Genomic DNA, 14,079 nt, shown 5'->3' with positions numbered 1-14,079 from the left:
CTGTTTTGTGTAAGACATCCAACTCACCCAGAGATGTTATTCAAGGCATTAAAACACAGCTAAAGATGATAGGTCATAGGTTGAGCTCCCCAGGAAGCTGACTCTGTGACTGATGTGAGTGCAAGAGATTTGTGTGGGGAGAGCTCTCAGATCAACACCTGCAGGGGAGCAAGAGAAGCCAGACTGGACAAGGGGAGATATTTAACTTGGATTTGACACAACAAAAGCCTCAGTGAATCCCATAGGAGCACTGGAACCAAGTTATTCAGCCATCAGGCAAGAGGGCCAGCCCTTTATATCCTCACAATGGACCAGTCTTTGCATGCTGGCTGCCACAGAGAAGGGGCATGACCACTGGCAAGCTGGCCTCCTTGGCTGAGGGGAGTGTTCACAGAAAGAGTGGAGAGCCAGCCACCAATCCTTCCAGCAGCAGGAAGCCTGAGTCTCAGCCCTGAAGCAGAAGCTGGGCGATGCATCACAGCGCACACTACAGCAGCTAACACACACTCGTTTCACCAAACTCACAAGGGGCATCTGCCCAGCAAGAAACTATTCCTACCTAATCTAACCTTCATGCTATTAACTGAAAAGCTCTGTTTAAGAATCAGGAGCCTAGATTGTGTCCCTACTGCTTTGTCCATAACAAGTATTCATAAAATTGCAATAAAAACTACAAATAATCTAAGATGGTAGCCAAAAAAATATTTCCCAGTGTAAACCACATAATAAGAAACACTGATTAATTTTGGCATGACTAGAAGCCTAGCTGTCCTTCATGAGAAATAATGGACTGAGATCATCAGAATTCTCTAAGAGCTTTAACAAGAACATCTATAAAATTTAACCTCAGAAAACTTTTGAATAATTCCTAACACTGGAGTACTTTTTATATCACATTTCCCTTTGCTATCTTTAATAAAATTAAATTGGTATCCCAATAAACAAAATAACAAGAAAAAATGAGAGGTTCTAGGTTTCTCCCTGGTTCTCCTTTTTAATAATCAATTCATCTTAGTTTATGCTAATAACAATTCAATCAGAACACATCTGTTGAGGACCTTCCATTATGAGATACCATGCTTAGATACCACGTGTGAGGTTTATGAATTACATCTGGGTGGATAATATAATAGTATAATATAGATGTAATATAGATTACATCTATATTAAGGGTATGGAAATGAAGTTCAACATCTAATAGAGAAGACAGACATTTACACAGATGTCATGCATTCATTCAATAAACATACTTAAGCACTGTGTGCTCAGCTGTTAACAAGATAGACACAGTTCCTGCCTTTATGAGGCTTACATGAGACATGATATGTTAAAAATAGAAGGCTGCAGAAGGTGCTATAGTCTTTGCCTCCACTGGGAAGGAGGGCTACAGAAAGCTTAGGAACAGTAAACTTAGTAAGAATAATAGCAACTAGCCTTTATTGAGTGCTTAAAATGTGCCAGGCAAATATGTAAATTTATTTGGCTTTCACATCAATCCTCTGAGGTCTTTTTATTACTAATATTCCCTACTTGCAGATGAGGAGACTAAAACACAGAGATTAGGTAGCTTAATCAAGGTCACGCAGGTGGTGAGTGGTAGGCCTGGGATCCGGAGCTGCTCTGGAACTGAGCAGGAATTTGCCAGATGGACACACACAAAAAAGGAATGGTAAGAGCACTCCAGGCACAGGGAAGTATAAGTACAGGGACATAAAAATGGTCAGAAACATGTAAGTTCAGTCTGCATACAGGCTGACTGGGAAAGTAACCAGAGTCCAGGCCTGCAACGTGGGGCAAGCAGGATACAGGCAGATGAAGAAAAGTGTCACGTGCCCCACAAGGAAGGGACTGCAGGAGGGTAGGCATGGGAGTGATGCCAATTCTGTCATTAATATCAGTAAGAACATCAATAAGAACGAAAGTGACTGACATTCCTTGAGAACCTCCTATAAGCCAGACATGGGCCAAATACTTACACACATTATCTCAGTTTAGCTTCACTGCAATCTTATGAGGAAGGTATGACCATTATCCCATTTTACAAGTGAGAAGACTGAGCTTTAAAGGGAGCAACTAGATGAGGTGAGGTTCTACTGTTTATGAGTGATAGAGCTAGGATCCAAAACCAAGGAACTCTAAGATCTGTGTTTTCCGCCGCCTGCTCGCCAGCGTGCACATTTGACGTGGAGGGGTAGCAGGGTGGCAGGCAGGTCAGTGAGGGGGGCACTAAGGCACCCACCCAGGAAATAGGTGGCTAGGTCTCGACCACAGTGTGCGAGCTGCAGGCTGCAGGAGAGGACATGTGAGAAATACGCATACAGAGGTAGCACCGGAGACAAGGTGGGATCTGGCAGCGAGAATGAAGGAAGAGTCGCGGACAACAGCAGCTGTCTGAAGAGGTGGTGATTCCATCATGCAAGCGAATGGGTAGGAACAAGCACTGAGAGCCGAGCAGGGGGATGCGGAGTGAGGGAAGATGCTGAGGTCAAGGTCTCCCAGGCTACCATGGAAGGAGCCAATGGGCAGCTGGAGATCTAGGTCTGGGACTGAGAAATAATCAGCTATGAAGGTACAGACTTGGCCACCAACATATTGAAGGCATAACAGTGGTTGAATTTGTCTAGGGAGAGTGTAAAGAACAGAAGGTGATAGAACTGTAGCAAAACCCAAATATTGAGGAAAATATTTTCATGCCTGCAAAAAGAGAGATCGAACTGCCTCCTTTAGAAACCTACTTGGGAAAGGGCTTTCTTTACAAGTAAGGCAAGTTGTCATTAGGAAAAAAATGGTACTGCGAAACCAATTTATTTCCTACCACATGTGAGGTTTTGAAAAATATCTGGGTGGCATATTTCTGCTGAAGGAAATAAGCCAGTTCAATGGTATATCTATTAAATAAAAAATATTGCTAATAGTTTATCAGAGTTATCACCACAGATGTGCCTAGCCACCCTGAGCCCCTGTGGCCAATGTCTGTAATTCCACTCTGGACACAAACACTGTTGGCTTTGGATGGAAGTGCCGGACACTCACAGCACTCCGAGGACATACTGTTTTCCAGCCTATTTTATGTTCTCTCTTCACCCTTCAGCCTAAAAAATTACCACAGTGCCACTTACCTACCTTAATGGGAATCTGCACAAAAGGCCATTTCTCCAGTTTCTCTCAAAAGCAAAGGAAAACTTCCCAATATTAATATGTAGCAAAAAGAAGGAGAAGAAAAAGCCTATTTGGTCCGCCCTTCTGGCTGTTGGTACCTTGCAGCTTATGACATACACATAGAGGGAGGTCTGATGAAATGAACCAGGCAGTCAGAGAGCTACTCCATTCCCGTGGAAACCAGGAGTCCCTTGGTGCAGACAGCTTTTCCTACTTTCCCATGCAGTTCTTTTGTGCGACTTTGAGGGGCTCGTGAACGATTTCTAAATGTGTGCCTGCTGAGGCGAGCCGCACAGGGAGGGAGGAACCCAGCCGAGCCGTGCCAGAGGAAGCCAACAGGATCCTAGCAGTGCGGGAGCTGGCTCAGCTCTTGTATGCAGTTTTTGAAGTCAGCAAAACAGAAACCAAATTACTATCATATTATGCTGGTGGAAGATCAAGAAGAGGGGACTCTACACCAGTTTAATTACTGTGAGAGATGCAGCGAGTCACAGAATAACAAATGTATCTCATGTGTGGACCCTGAAGACAAATGTAAGTTCTCATGCTGCTATATTTTATTGCTGTGTAATTTTCTTTCCGGTTTGAAATCATGCTTGGCCAACATGTAATCATTTCAATGAGAATTTCTAGTGAGGAAAGTTGTCTGCTAATCTTTACTTAAGACTTTTTTGTTTTCCTTTTATTAGCTAAGCAACATTATAAGAGCTGAAATTTCTGACAGCAGCTGTGGCAATTCAGCCTAAGAATGGCTGAGAACTGTAACCCAAAGTACATCCAATTACTATGGGATTAACACTGGATGTATTTTTAATTTACTTTCTTAATGTAAAATGTGTACATCGCCGGTGTTTCTGATTGCATGCTATTTTAATAATACTGTGGCTAAACTAGTACCATCGGCATAACCAACAAAATGAGATACAGTTAAACAAGAGTCCCAGTAGTTATAAAACTTTTCTTCTTTGTCCAGGACGTTTATCTCCCCGAATGCTCAAAAAAATCCTGCAACCTCAATGCTAAAAGTTCATTCTGCTTTTTTGTCCTCGCTTTGGTGAGAAAATAATAAAACCAAACAGTGGAGTCTCCTAAAATTGTGAATGAAGAAAACTTAGAGCCACCACAGTTCAGTTCTTTAACTATCACTGTAATAATGGAAGACAAAAATCCAGCCCCGGGAGACCAGCATGTACACCAGCCTCAGTATTACAGAGCATGGGTACATCAAGGTGAATGGTGAGCAGAAGCTATAACCTGTTAGTCCTTCCACACTTCATCTGCTACAAGTTCTGGCTTAGACATGGATATTCTTTGTGAAGAAAATACTTCTTTGAGCTCAACTACGAACTCCCTAATGCAATTAAATGATGACACCAGGCTCTACAGTAATGACTTTAACTCCGGAGAAGCTAACACTTCTGATGCATTTAACTGGACAGTCGACTCTGAAAATCGAACCAACCTTTCCTGTGAAGGGTGCCTCTCACCATCGTGTCTCTCTTTACTTCATCTCCAGGAAAAAAACTGGTCTGCTTTATTGACGGCCGTAGTGATTATTCTAACTATTGCTGGAAACATACTCGTCATCATGGCAGTGTCCCTAGAGAAAAAGCTGCAGAATGCCACCAACTATTTCCTGATGTCACTTGCCATAGCTGATATGCTGCTGGGTTTCCTTGTCATGCCCGTGTCCATGTTAACCATCCTGTATGGTGAGTGGCATTAGTTTCCCAGCTATATTCGCACTGGTAATAAAGAGCATGTGCATGCCATCAGCAGATGAGATGGGGCTCAGGGGGCAAACAAACTATAAATAGAAGGCTTTGTTTATACACTAGAGCCTACTATGTTACTTATATTTTACTCTTAAAATGGGATTTCACATAAAAATCAGACAGTCTATGACCTGTGATCATTGGAGAGTCTTGTGCTTCAAAACATGTACATCCTGTGTAAAAATGATCATTGGAGAGTTTTGTGCTTTAAAACATGTAAATTTAATGTAGAAATTTTTATAAATTAGCCCATACAGTCATAAACCAATAACTTACCCATCATTCTGAATCTACTTGATTTTTGCGTCTTTATATTCCCAACCAATATTCCAGCCTTCAGGACAGAACAGTTTTAATCTTTGTCACACAGTTTTCAGCACTTTTAATGGAGTGATAAAGCCTTCCCAATTACTTTGGAACATTTGCAGAGAGAACATTAGTGGTGCAGTAGGTTTCATGTTAAAATATGCAGAGTCTCCATTAGAATAAATGAATTACTCCAGTTTTAATTGTTCCCTGCCCAGAGAAGCTAATTTAGAAATGTGCCTTTGAATTATACCCTCAACTCTTTAAAAATGCATATGCATAAACTCCTCCAGTCTGGTTTGGAGGAGGGTGGGAAACAAATGGGAAGGGATTAATCTTGCTTTCTTCTCAACAGAGTTTGAAACAGTCAAACCTCTCAGCAAGGGACCAGAATGTGATATTCTTTCCAAATTATGAGTAATACAGCCAGATACCTCCTTAAAGGAGAGACTATTGTGACTGCTGACACAGGCACAAGCAGCAGTCACTCAGAGCTTAGAGACAGGTTATGATAGCTATCTTTAAAGGGAAATTTTCTGGCCAAGTCTTAGGGGCTAAGATTAAAAAACATCAACCCAGCCCTAGAGAGTGTGAAGGAAGAAGGCGGTACGCAAGGGCAAGCAGGCGCCAGTTTGCACAAAGCTAGTAACGCTCATTGCAAGTCCAGCCTTCACTTGACCATTTAAATGCCACACCGGAATGATTTCATTAAATTTGCCTGTCCTTTCCCCGGCATCCCGGGGAAGATTCTCGCTTCCCAAACCCTCTCCCCTAGGAGGCAAACTCCAGTGGGGGTAGGAGGAGTGACAGAGCAGGACCCAAAACAGAGGCTGGAGGGTGGGGTGACCCCCGGCGTCACCCGCTTGGGGAGCAAGTGCGCCCCCTGGCGGCCGCCGCTCTGAGCGCAGCCCGTTCTCTCCGGAGCCCCGCCCCTCCCTGGGCTGCTCCTCCCGCCTCCCCCAGCCCACGGGGCGTGGGGCATGGGGCTTCTCCCACAAGGAAATGCCCCCTCCTTATCCCGCATCGGAAACACGGACTGAGGCCTGGGCCGCCTCCTTGCAGAGAAACCCCTTCGAGCGCCGACATCTGTTCCGAACAGACAGAGTGTGGCTTCCCCCATAAGGCGCTGCAAAGGAAAAGGCTTTCGTTTCAGCTCAAGCTCTTTGCAAATAATACAAGTGAATGGCCGTAAATTAGGCTTGTACCTACGCTCTTTACTTGTCTAAATATCTCTTGTGGCATTTTGGTAGAGAGTGTACGTTTGCGTTGGAGTTTGTTCGGCTTTGTGGGTCTTTAATAAGAAAAGTGGACTTTAAAATTTTCCTTCTTACATGCAGGCAGGTCTAACTCCGCTGCTTATACTGTGATCAAAACTAATTAAGGTTTATATAACCGCTTGATTCCCCCTCCAAAACACAAAATCAGGACACTTTGTTTATGTCCATAAGGCACACTCTAACCTTCCTCATATAGCAGGTGACCTGCAGTGTCTCTTACATTGGAATTGTCTGGGGAGCTTGGAAAAAGCTTTGCAAACGCTTCGACATTTGATGTCCACCTCAGCCCACCCTCCAAAGATGATTTAATTGGGCTGGGTTTGGCATGGGCATCAGGACCTTCTCTAAAGCTCTCCAGCTGATTCTGATGTGCAGCCAGGGGTGAGAGCTACCACCCTGAAGCAGCTATTCACAAAGCTTGGTCCCTGGACCAGCAGCATCAGCATCACCCGGGAGCTTGCTAATTCAAGTGCAAATTCTACAGCCTGCTCCAGACTAACTGCATCAGAACCTCTGGAAGGAGGTCCAGCAGTGCATGTTTTAAGAGGTGTGGCAGAGTCTGATGCTCACTAAAGTTTGAGAAATGCCTCCCTAAAACAAAGCTCAGAGCAAGGACACCTTCCTTTATTTTTCTTCACCCTTGTCTTCAGCTCTCCCTGAACATACCCCAAATTTGAGCTTGGCACCCAAAGCATTATTAGATCATTATTTTTCATTTTTACAAACAGACATATTCACAATCTGAATTTTTAGTCATTTAGTCATTTGCACTAATGCAATTTATTGCCATCACTGTATGGGACTGGATGGTTATAATAATGACTAAGAGGTGAGACTAACCTTAGGGAAATACATTCCAGAGAAATATGTGACTAAATCCTGACAGTACAGTGTGAGAGGTGCTCCAGAAGAGGAGCCAAAACACAACTTTTGACATAAGCCATTAACAAAAGAAATGTTTTGCCAGGTGTAAGGGGGAAGAAAGAGAACCCCCAAATAGAGACTATCCGAGTTTACCATGCCACACTCACATAACTCCAGACACTAGAAATTTTCAAACCCTGCATTTGTCAGCCAGTGCTAGCTTATCATAGTTAAGTACAGTTGCCAGTGGGTTTTTTTCAAATACTAAAAATATATTGTGTTGCCCTTTGCCACCACCTGTGCCTGTCCCAGAGCTGGAAATTGTCATAGGATAGGGATCCACATGCTCCAGGAGGCACAGGGTTGCTCACTGACACCAACCTTCTGCCTCATAGGGTACCGGTGGCCTCTGCCGAGCAAGCTTTGCGCAGTCTGGATTTACCTGGACGTGCTCTTCTCCACGGCCTCCATCATGCACCTCTGCGCCATCTCGCTGGACCGCTACGTCGCCATCCAGAATCCCATCCACCACAGCCGCTTCAACTCCAGAACTAAGGCATTTCTGAAAATCATTGCTGTTTGGACCATATCAGTAGGTAAGTGGGAACATATTTCAGAGTCTCATTTGAAATGACAGTTCATGCTTTCTGAAAAGACTTGTTCCATTTTGTTGTACTGAAACCTGACATCCTCAATCTACTGTTTTGGGTGGTGCAGGATATGTTACAACATCGTAATTATCAGATTCGCTTCAGGAAAGAAAAATCTGTTTATGTCACTGGCTGACAACATGAATTTGTATTGCTTTGCACAGGCAAGACTATAAACAATAGAGCCAAAAAATCGGAAATTACTGTGCTGTTTTCCCTATTTCTTACTTTCAAATCCACAACTAATTCTTGGGTTTCACAAAGACCTCAACTTTTATAATCACTGGACTTATGGTCAAGGTAAAGATGCAGACCACTTCGCTAGAGAACATAAAGCCTCTGGGCTCTAGAGAAAGGTACCATGTGCTGTAGCTTGGAGGGAAAATGTGGGCCAGAGGAAAGTGCCAGGATTTGCTTTGGGGCAAGGCTGCTTTTCAGTCCGCCCCAGTGTCCCTATTTACCTTCCTCCTTTTATGATACCACACACCAAAGGATTTGAACTCGCTTCTGTTAGGTTGATTACATCCATTCATCTCTCTCCAGTATTGATCTTCTGTCACACACCTAATAGTCAGAAAAGCCCAGGTAATGGAAGCTAAGGGGGCGGGTCTTAGGCAGTGAAGTGAATTGTACCTGTCAACCTCAGCAGCTTGGTTGGTAACCAAAGATTCTCTGACATTCATTTTAAAATCCAAAAGCTTAGCAGGCAGGAGTGTTGTACCTGCTTATGGCCACGCCGGTGCCAGCATCCGCTAATATGAGAGACTATGAGATTCCACCACTTGAAATCAAGGGCTTGAATAAGTTTATCCACAGCATTGGAATAATAGTACCAATAATAAGAGCCAACACAATAATACTATATCTTGTGTATTTTAGTTCCCATTGTTTTCTTTGCTGCTAGCAATGGGAACTATTATGCAATTTGAAGAGTAAGTAGCTCCATCTTATAGATGAGGAAAAACTGGGATTCAAAAAGCAAAATGAGCTGTGCAAAGCCCCACAGCCAGTAAGTAGCACAGTGAGGATTTTGTTGAATTCTGATAGGAACATCTGATGGAAACACTAACAAATCACACTTGTGTCACTTTCAAATGTTTAAAAAGTCTTACCTGCATTCTATTTTAAATTTCCCATTACCGTTTGAGATAGAAGATTCTATGGTGCTTATTTGATAAATGAGGGAACCAGAGTACAGAGGTATTGTGGCTTACTGGATCATATCTCCAACTTGCAGCAGGACTAGGACTCTAAACTTCCAGCACCACGCCCTGTTCTTTCTGTACCTTCCTTAGGAAACAGTTTTTGCTCCTAGAAAATGCTTGTAGTTTCTGGGACTGTGCAAGTTGGACTCATTCTACTAAGAGCAAGAAAGTGAAGGGCCAGTAACCACTCAATCCCAATTACACATAAAATGCCCCGGGGAACATTCTGATTTAATTGCCTAGGGTGAGGCCAGATGATTTTAAGGGGCAGTCAGAGCTGAAGACCACTGAGACAGGTTTTCAGGGTGGTCAGTGTGATAAGTAGAAGAATCAAGAATAATGCAAAGGGAGCAAATGAAGCTATTTATTTTTACCCTGATACACTGTCCATAGTTTTACCCCAATATACTGTGCCATTGGTGAGACAAATGCTAGGAAGGTCAACCATCTTTTCCTCAGTCACACTGACTCCCCCATCTCATTCAAGCTTCATGATAACAACAGCAGTAAGGTAACAGTTTCTGAGCGCTGAGTACAGACCCAGTAGTATACAAAGCCCCTTAAAGAAAATCATCTACAGAGAACTCAGTTGCACAGGATGATATTGCTTATAATCAGGAGTCAATATGGGTCAATCTGAGTCCAAAGTCCATGCTCTTTCCACTGCCCAAAAGATAGCCAGAAAGAGCCAGAGGCAGACTATCACCACAGGAGGCAGGCAGGCTGAAATGGTTGTGGTGGTGCTGGGCAGGGATCATTCATCCATCCACTCGGCCAGTCTTTTTGGATGGAGTTTCGCTCTTGTTGCCCAGGCTGGAGTGCAATGGTGCTAACTCGGCTCACCGCAACCTCCGCCTCCCGGGTTCAAGCAATTCTCCTGCCTCAGCCTCCTGAGTAGCTGGGATTACAGGCATGTGCCACCACGCCCAGCTAATTTTGCATTTTTAGTAGAGACAAGCTTTCTCCATGTTGGTCAGGCTAGTCTCAAAATTCCGACCTCAGGTGATCCACCCACCTTGGCCTCCCAAAGTGCTGGGATTACAGGCATGAGCCACTGCACCCACATTTGACCAGTCTTGTAATGTGCATCTACTATGTGCATGGCACTGTACAGACCAAGATGAAAAAGATATGCATTCAAAGATCTCTCACAGTAAGGTAGGAGAAGAAAAAGAATTTAAAAAGTTACATAGAATCTATACTAGAAGTCTGAGGTGTGTGCCCTGAGGAGGGGGCAAGTGGAAAATGTAAAAAGGTAAAAGGCAGATCTAATGAAGGACCTACAGAGACTCAGCACAAATATTCTCTTGAGTTTTCTTCTAGTGTTTCTGTTTTGATTATTTTGCTTTGGGTTTAGTTTTTTGTTTGCTTTGTGTGTGGTTTCTTTTAATTTAGATCCTTAGTCTAGCTGGAATTTTAACATATGATCTAACTTGTTTTCTTCTACTAGTGACTAAAGCTTTTTTTAGACTCAATTGATATTTTCTCTTCAAGCTATTGATATGTTCACTCTCTTGATAAATTTCTAAATATAATACTGTCTTGCACTCCTGGAATATTGAGTTTGGATGACGAAGTTGGTTAGTTTATGATTCTTACAAGTTTTCTTTTTCTAGCTTTATTAAATGATAGAGAAGTTTCCACTTTCCCTAAGTCTTGAAGTCTTTAAGTAGAAATTATATGTTTTTGAGAGGTTATGTAGAACTTGGTTCCAAATCTCTTCATCCTGGCTCCTTTTTAAACAGTATTTTAAGTTACATTTCTAACTTCTACAGTTCTTGTATTTACATTTTCTATACCTTAATGGGTTATTAGCTGCATACAAATTTTAACTTTTACATTGATTCTTTTATCATTAAATGTCCCACTTTATATCTAGTGATGCTTCTTGATTTAAAATTTGATCTTAGTATAGCTATGTTAATTTTCTTTTGATTATCATTTTTGGGTATATCTTATTTCATCCTATTACTTTCAAACCTTTTGTGACTTTAAAGTGTTAGCCTGTAAGCAGCATATAAAGTTTTGTTTTTAACCCCATCTTTGTCTTTTAGTTGGAGCATTTAGTCCTTTTACATATAATGTTAACTCATATTTGGGTTTAAATCTGTTATCTTACAATTTGCTTTCTATTTTCCTATTTGTTCTATATTCTAGTTTCTTTTCATTCTTACCTTCTTTTGGACTAATCAAGAATTGTCAATTCATCATTCCCCTTTATGAGCTTGTTATCCATTGTTTTAAATTACTTCAATGATTACAACATTCCTTATTGACCTTAGAGTCTAAAACAAATTATTACTTGTAACACTTCTTGGATAGTGCAAAAACTTTAGAACCTTTTAACTCCATCTATCCCTGTTGTCTTTTGGGTTTTTCCCTATTTACTAGATGTCTTTTTTAAACCCATAAGACATCATTATAGCCATTCTATTCACTATTTCTCACATTATTAACCCCTGTTGCTGTTAATTGCTTTCTTCCTTTTCATGATTTTGCCTGGGTTCCTCATTCCTGAAGAATTTCCTTTAGAATATCATGTCGTTTTTTCTGTTTTTCTTATCCTAGACATCTTTATTTTGCTTTCATTTCAAACACATTTTTGCTCAGTATAGAATTCTAGGTTGACAGTCATCTTTTTTTTCAGCACTTCATAGGTGGCAAATCCAACATTTCAGGCTTATATTTTTTGTTTGTAACAACCCAGCTGTCAGTCTTATTGTTATTCCTTCAGAAACATCACCTTGTGCCACGCCCTGCTGCTTCAGAATGTTTTGTCTCTATTTTAGCAACTTTACCATGATGTACTTAGTTGTGAATTAGTTTTTGTTTTTATCCTGCATGGTGTATGTATTGATTCTTAAACTTGTGACTTTGGCCACTTTGAGAAAACTCTTGGCCATCATCTTTTCAAATATTGCTTCTGCCCCATTCTCTCTCTTCCTCATGTCTGGGACTCCAATTTCTTGTATGCTAAATCTTTTACCTAAGTTCTTTATAACTCAATCACTTCTACATTTTTTTTTCTTGCTTTTTTCTTCAACTTTTAAGTTCAGGGGTACATGTGCAGGATGTGCAGGTTTGTTACATGGGTAAACGTGTGCCATGGTGGTTTGCTGCACAGATCATCCCATTACCCAGGTATTAAGCCCAGCATCCATTAGCTATCCTTCCTGATGCTCTCCCTCCCACCTCCCCCCACCAACAGGCCCCAGTGTGTGTTGATCCCTGCCATGTGTTCATGTGTTCTCACGATTCAGCTCCCACATATTAGTGAGAACATGCAGTGTTAAACACTTCTACATTTTATGCATTTTTCTCCTCTTATTTCTTTAGATAGCTTTACTGACTTTTCTTCTTCTGTTACTAGTCCTCTCATCAGCTACTTCTAATCTGCCTAAGACCCATCTGTTGTTTTCTTAATTTTAATTCCTACACTTTTAGTTCTAGATTTTTTCATTTAATTCTTTATAGATTCCAGGTTTTTAGAATAATTCTCCAAGTTTTCATCTATTTTCTTAAACATTAATCACAAGTTATCTGGATCTCTCTTTTCTAGGTTGTGGGATTACCTAGAGATTTCTGTTTTCTGAGTTGTGGGGTTTTTTTCTCTTCATTTTGTCTGTTGATATGTCTGGTAATTTTTTTAATTGAGTACTGTGTATGCCTGGTTTTTTTTTTTTTTTTTTTTTTTTTGAGACGGAGTCTTACTCTGTCGCCCAGGCTGGAGTGCAGTGGCACAATCTCGGCTCACTGCAAGCTCCACCTCCCGGGTTCACGCCATTCTCCTGCCTCAGCCTCCCAAGTAGCTGGGACTACAGGCGCCCGCCATCATGCCCGGCTAATTTTTTTTTTTTTTTTTTTTTTAGTAGAGACGGGGTTTCACCATGTTAGCCAGGATGGTCTCGATCTACTGACCTCATGATCCGCCCGCCTCAGCCTCCCAAAGTGCTGGGATTACAGGCATGAGCCACTGCGCCCGGCCGCCTGGGCTTTTTCCCTATTTACTAAATGTAAATAGGAAAAGAATGGTAATCCTTTTTAATTGAATACTGGACACTGAAATAAAATGTTTGGGTGCTTTGTTGATACTGTCTTTCTCCAGAGTGGAATCTTTTAGCATTAACAGCAGTTAAAGTAAGCACTTCCCCTTAATCCAATAAGGGATTGAGTTTATTTAAGGCAAGGTTTCTTATAAAAGCCAGTCTATTTCCAGTTTGCCTTTATACCTAGGATGTATTTTTTCACGATCCCAGATGAAAGCCTGATGTGTTCTCCATTTTGAGGAGCTCTGAACTTCAAGTTTTATATCCTCAACATCATAAGACTACTGCTAATTCTCTTTAGCTATTCAGTCTCTCAATCTGTTCCTTTAACAAACTGGCAAGTGTCTGAGTAGAAAGGTAACTCATAGTATTACCTTGCTTTCTTGCTCTTCCCTTCACTCCAGAATCTTAACTTCTTAACATCCTGGCTGCCTTGGTACCCTCTCACCAATTGCTTTTTATCTCCCTGACCCCAGGGACAGGTTTGGGACCTTGAATTCTGCTTTATGTGGTACTAATATTACTCTATCTTTTGTGTTTGACTCTCTCCAAGCTATTTTCTCATCTTTTCATTTTTAATATGTTTTTGTAGCTTTGCTTTATGTGCATTTTCACAAGTAATATATGGATAGATTTATTTAACAAAATCTGTTAGTCTTTGCCTTTTTAATATTGAAATTTGACCTGCCCACATTTGTGACAATCAGCCTCAGTTTTAGCCCTTTCATCTTATATTTATATTTTAATAGCTCATTTTTTAAATGAACTATTTCATTTACTGACTTGCACAATACACA

At 41.5% G+C, this 14,079-nt stretch overlaps 1 protein-coding gene across 3 annotated transcripts in view; it reads left to right on the top strand.

Annotated features, from left to right (window-relative positions):
• The first annotated feature begins 2,951 nt into the window (after positions 1 to 2,951).
• Positions 2,952 to 14,079, top strand: part of HTR2A (5-hydroxytryptamine receptor 2A) — a 68,726-nt gene continuing 57,598 nt past the window's right edge. Inside the window, exons 1-3 of one of the 3 annotated variants that reach the window (XM_063650850.1) lie at positions 2,952 to 3,693; positions 4,676 to 4,871; positions 7,777 to 7,977. In XM_063650850.1, the coding sequence (XP_063506920.1) occupies positions 4,748 to 4,871; positions 7,777 to 7,977 (325 nt within the window). In that variant the 5' untranslated portion in view covers positions 2,952 to 3,693; positions 4,676 to 4,747. Of the gene's footprint in view, positions 3,694 to 4,132; positions 4,872 to 7,776; positions 7,978 to 14,079 lie in introns of those variants that run through there. The other 2 variants (XM_054446615.2, XM_063650849.1) reach the window with 2 other exon arrangements.

Source organism: Pongo pygmaeus, chromosome 14 (assembly GCF_028885625.2).
Source record: "Pongo pygmaeus isolate AG05252 chromosome 14, NHGRI_mPonPyg2-v2.0_pri, whole genome shotgun sequence".
NCBI lineage: Eukaryota > Metazoa > Chordata > Mammalia > Primates > Hominidae > Pongo > Pongo pygmaeus.
The sequence above is the reverse complement of the archived record's forward strand: the minus strand, read 5'-3'. Positions and strand labels throughout refer to the sequence as shown.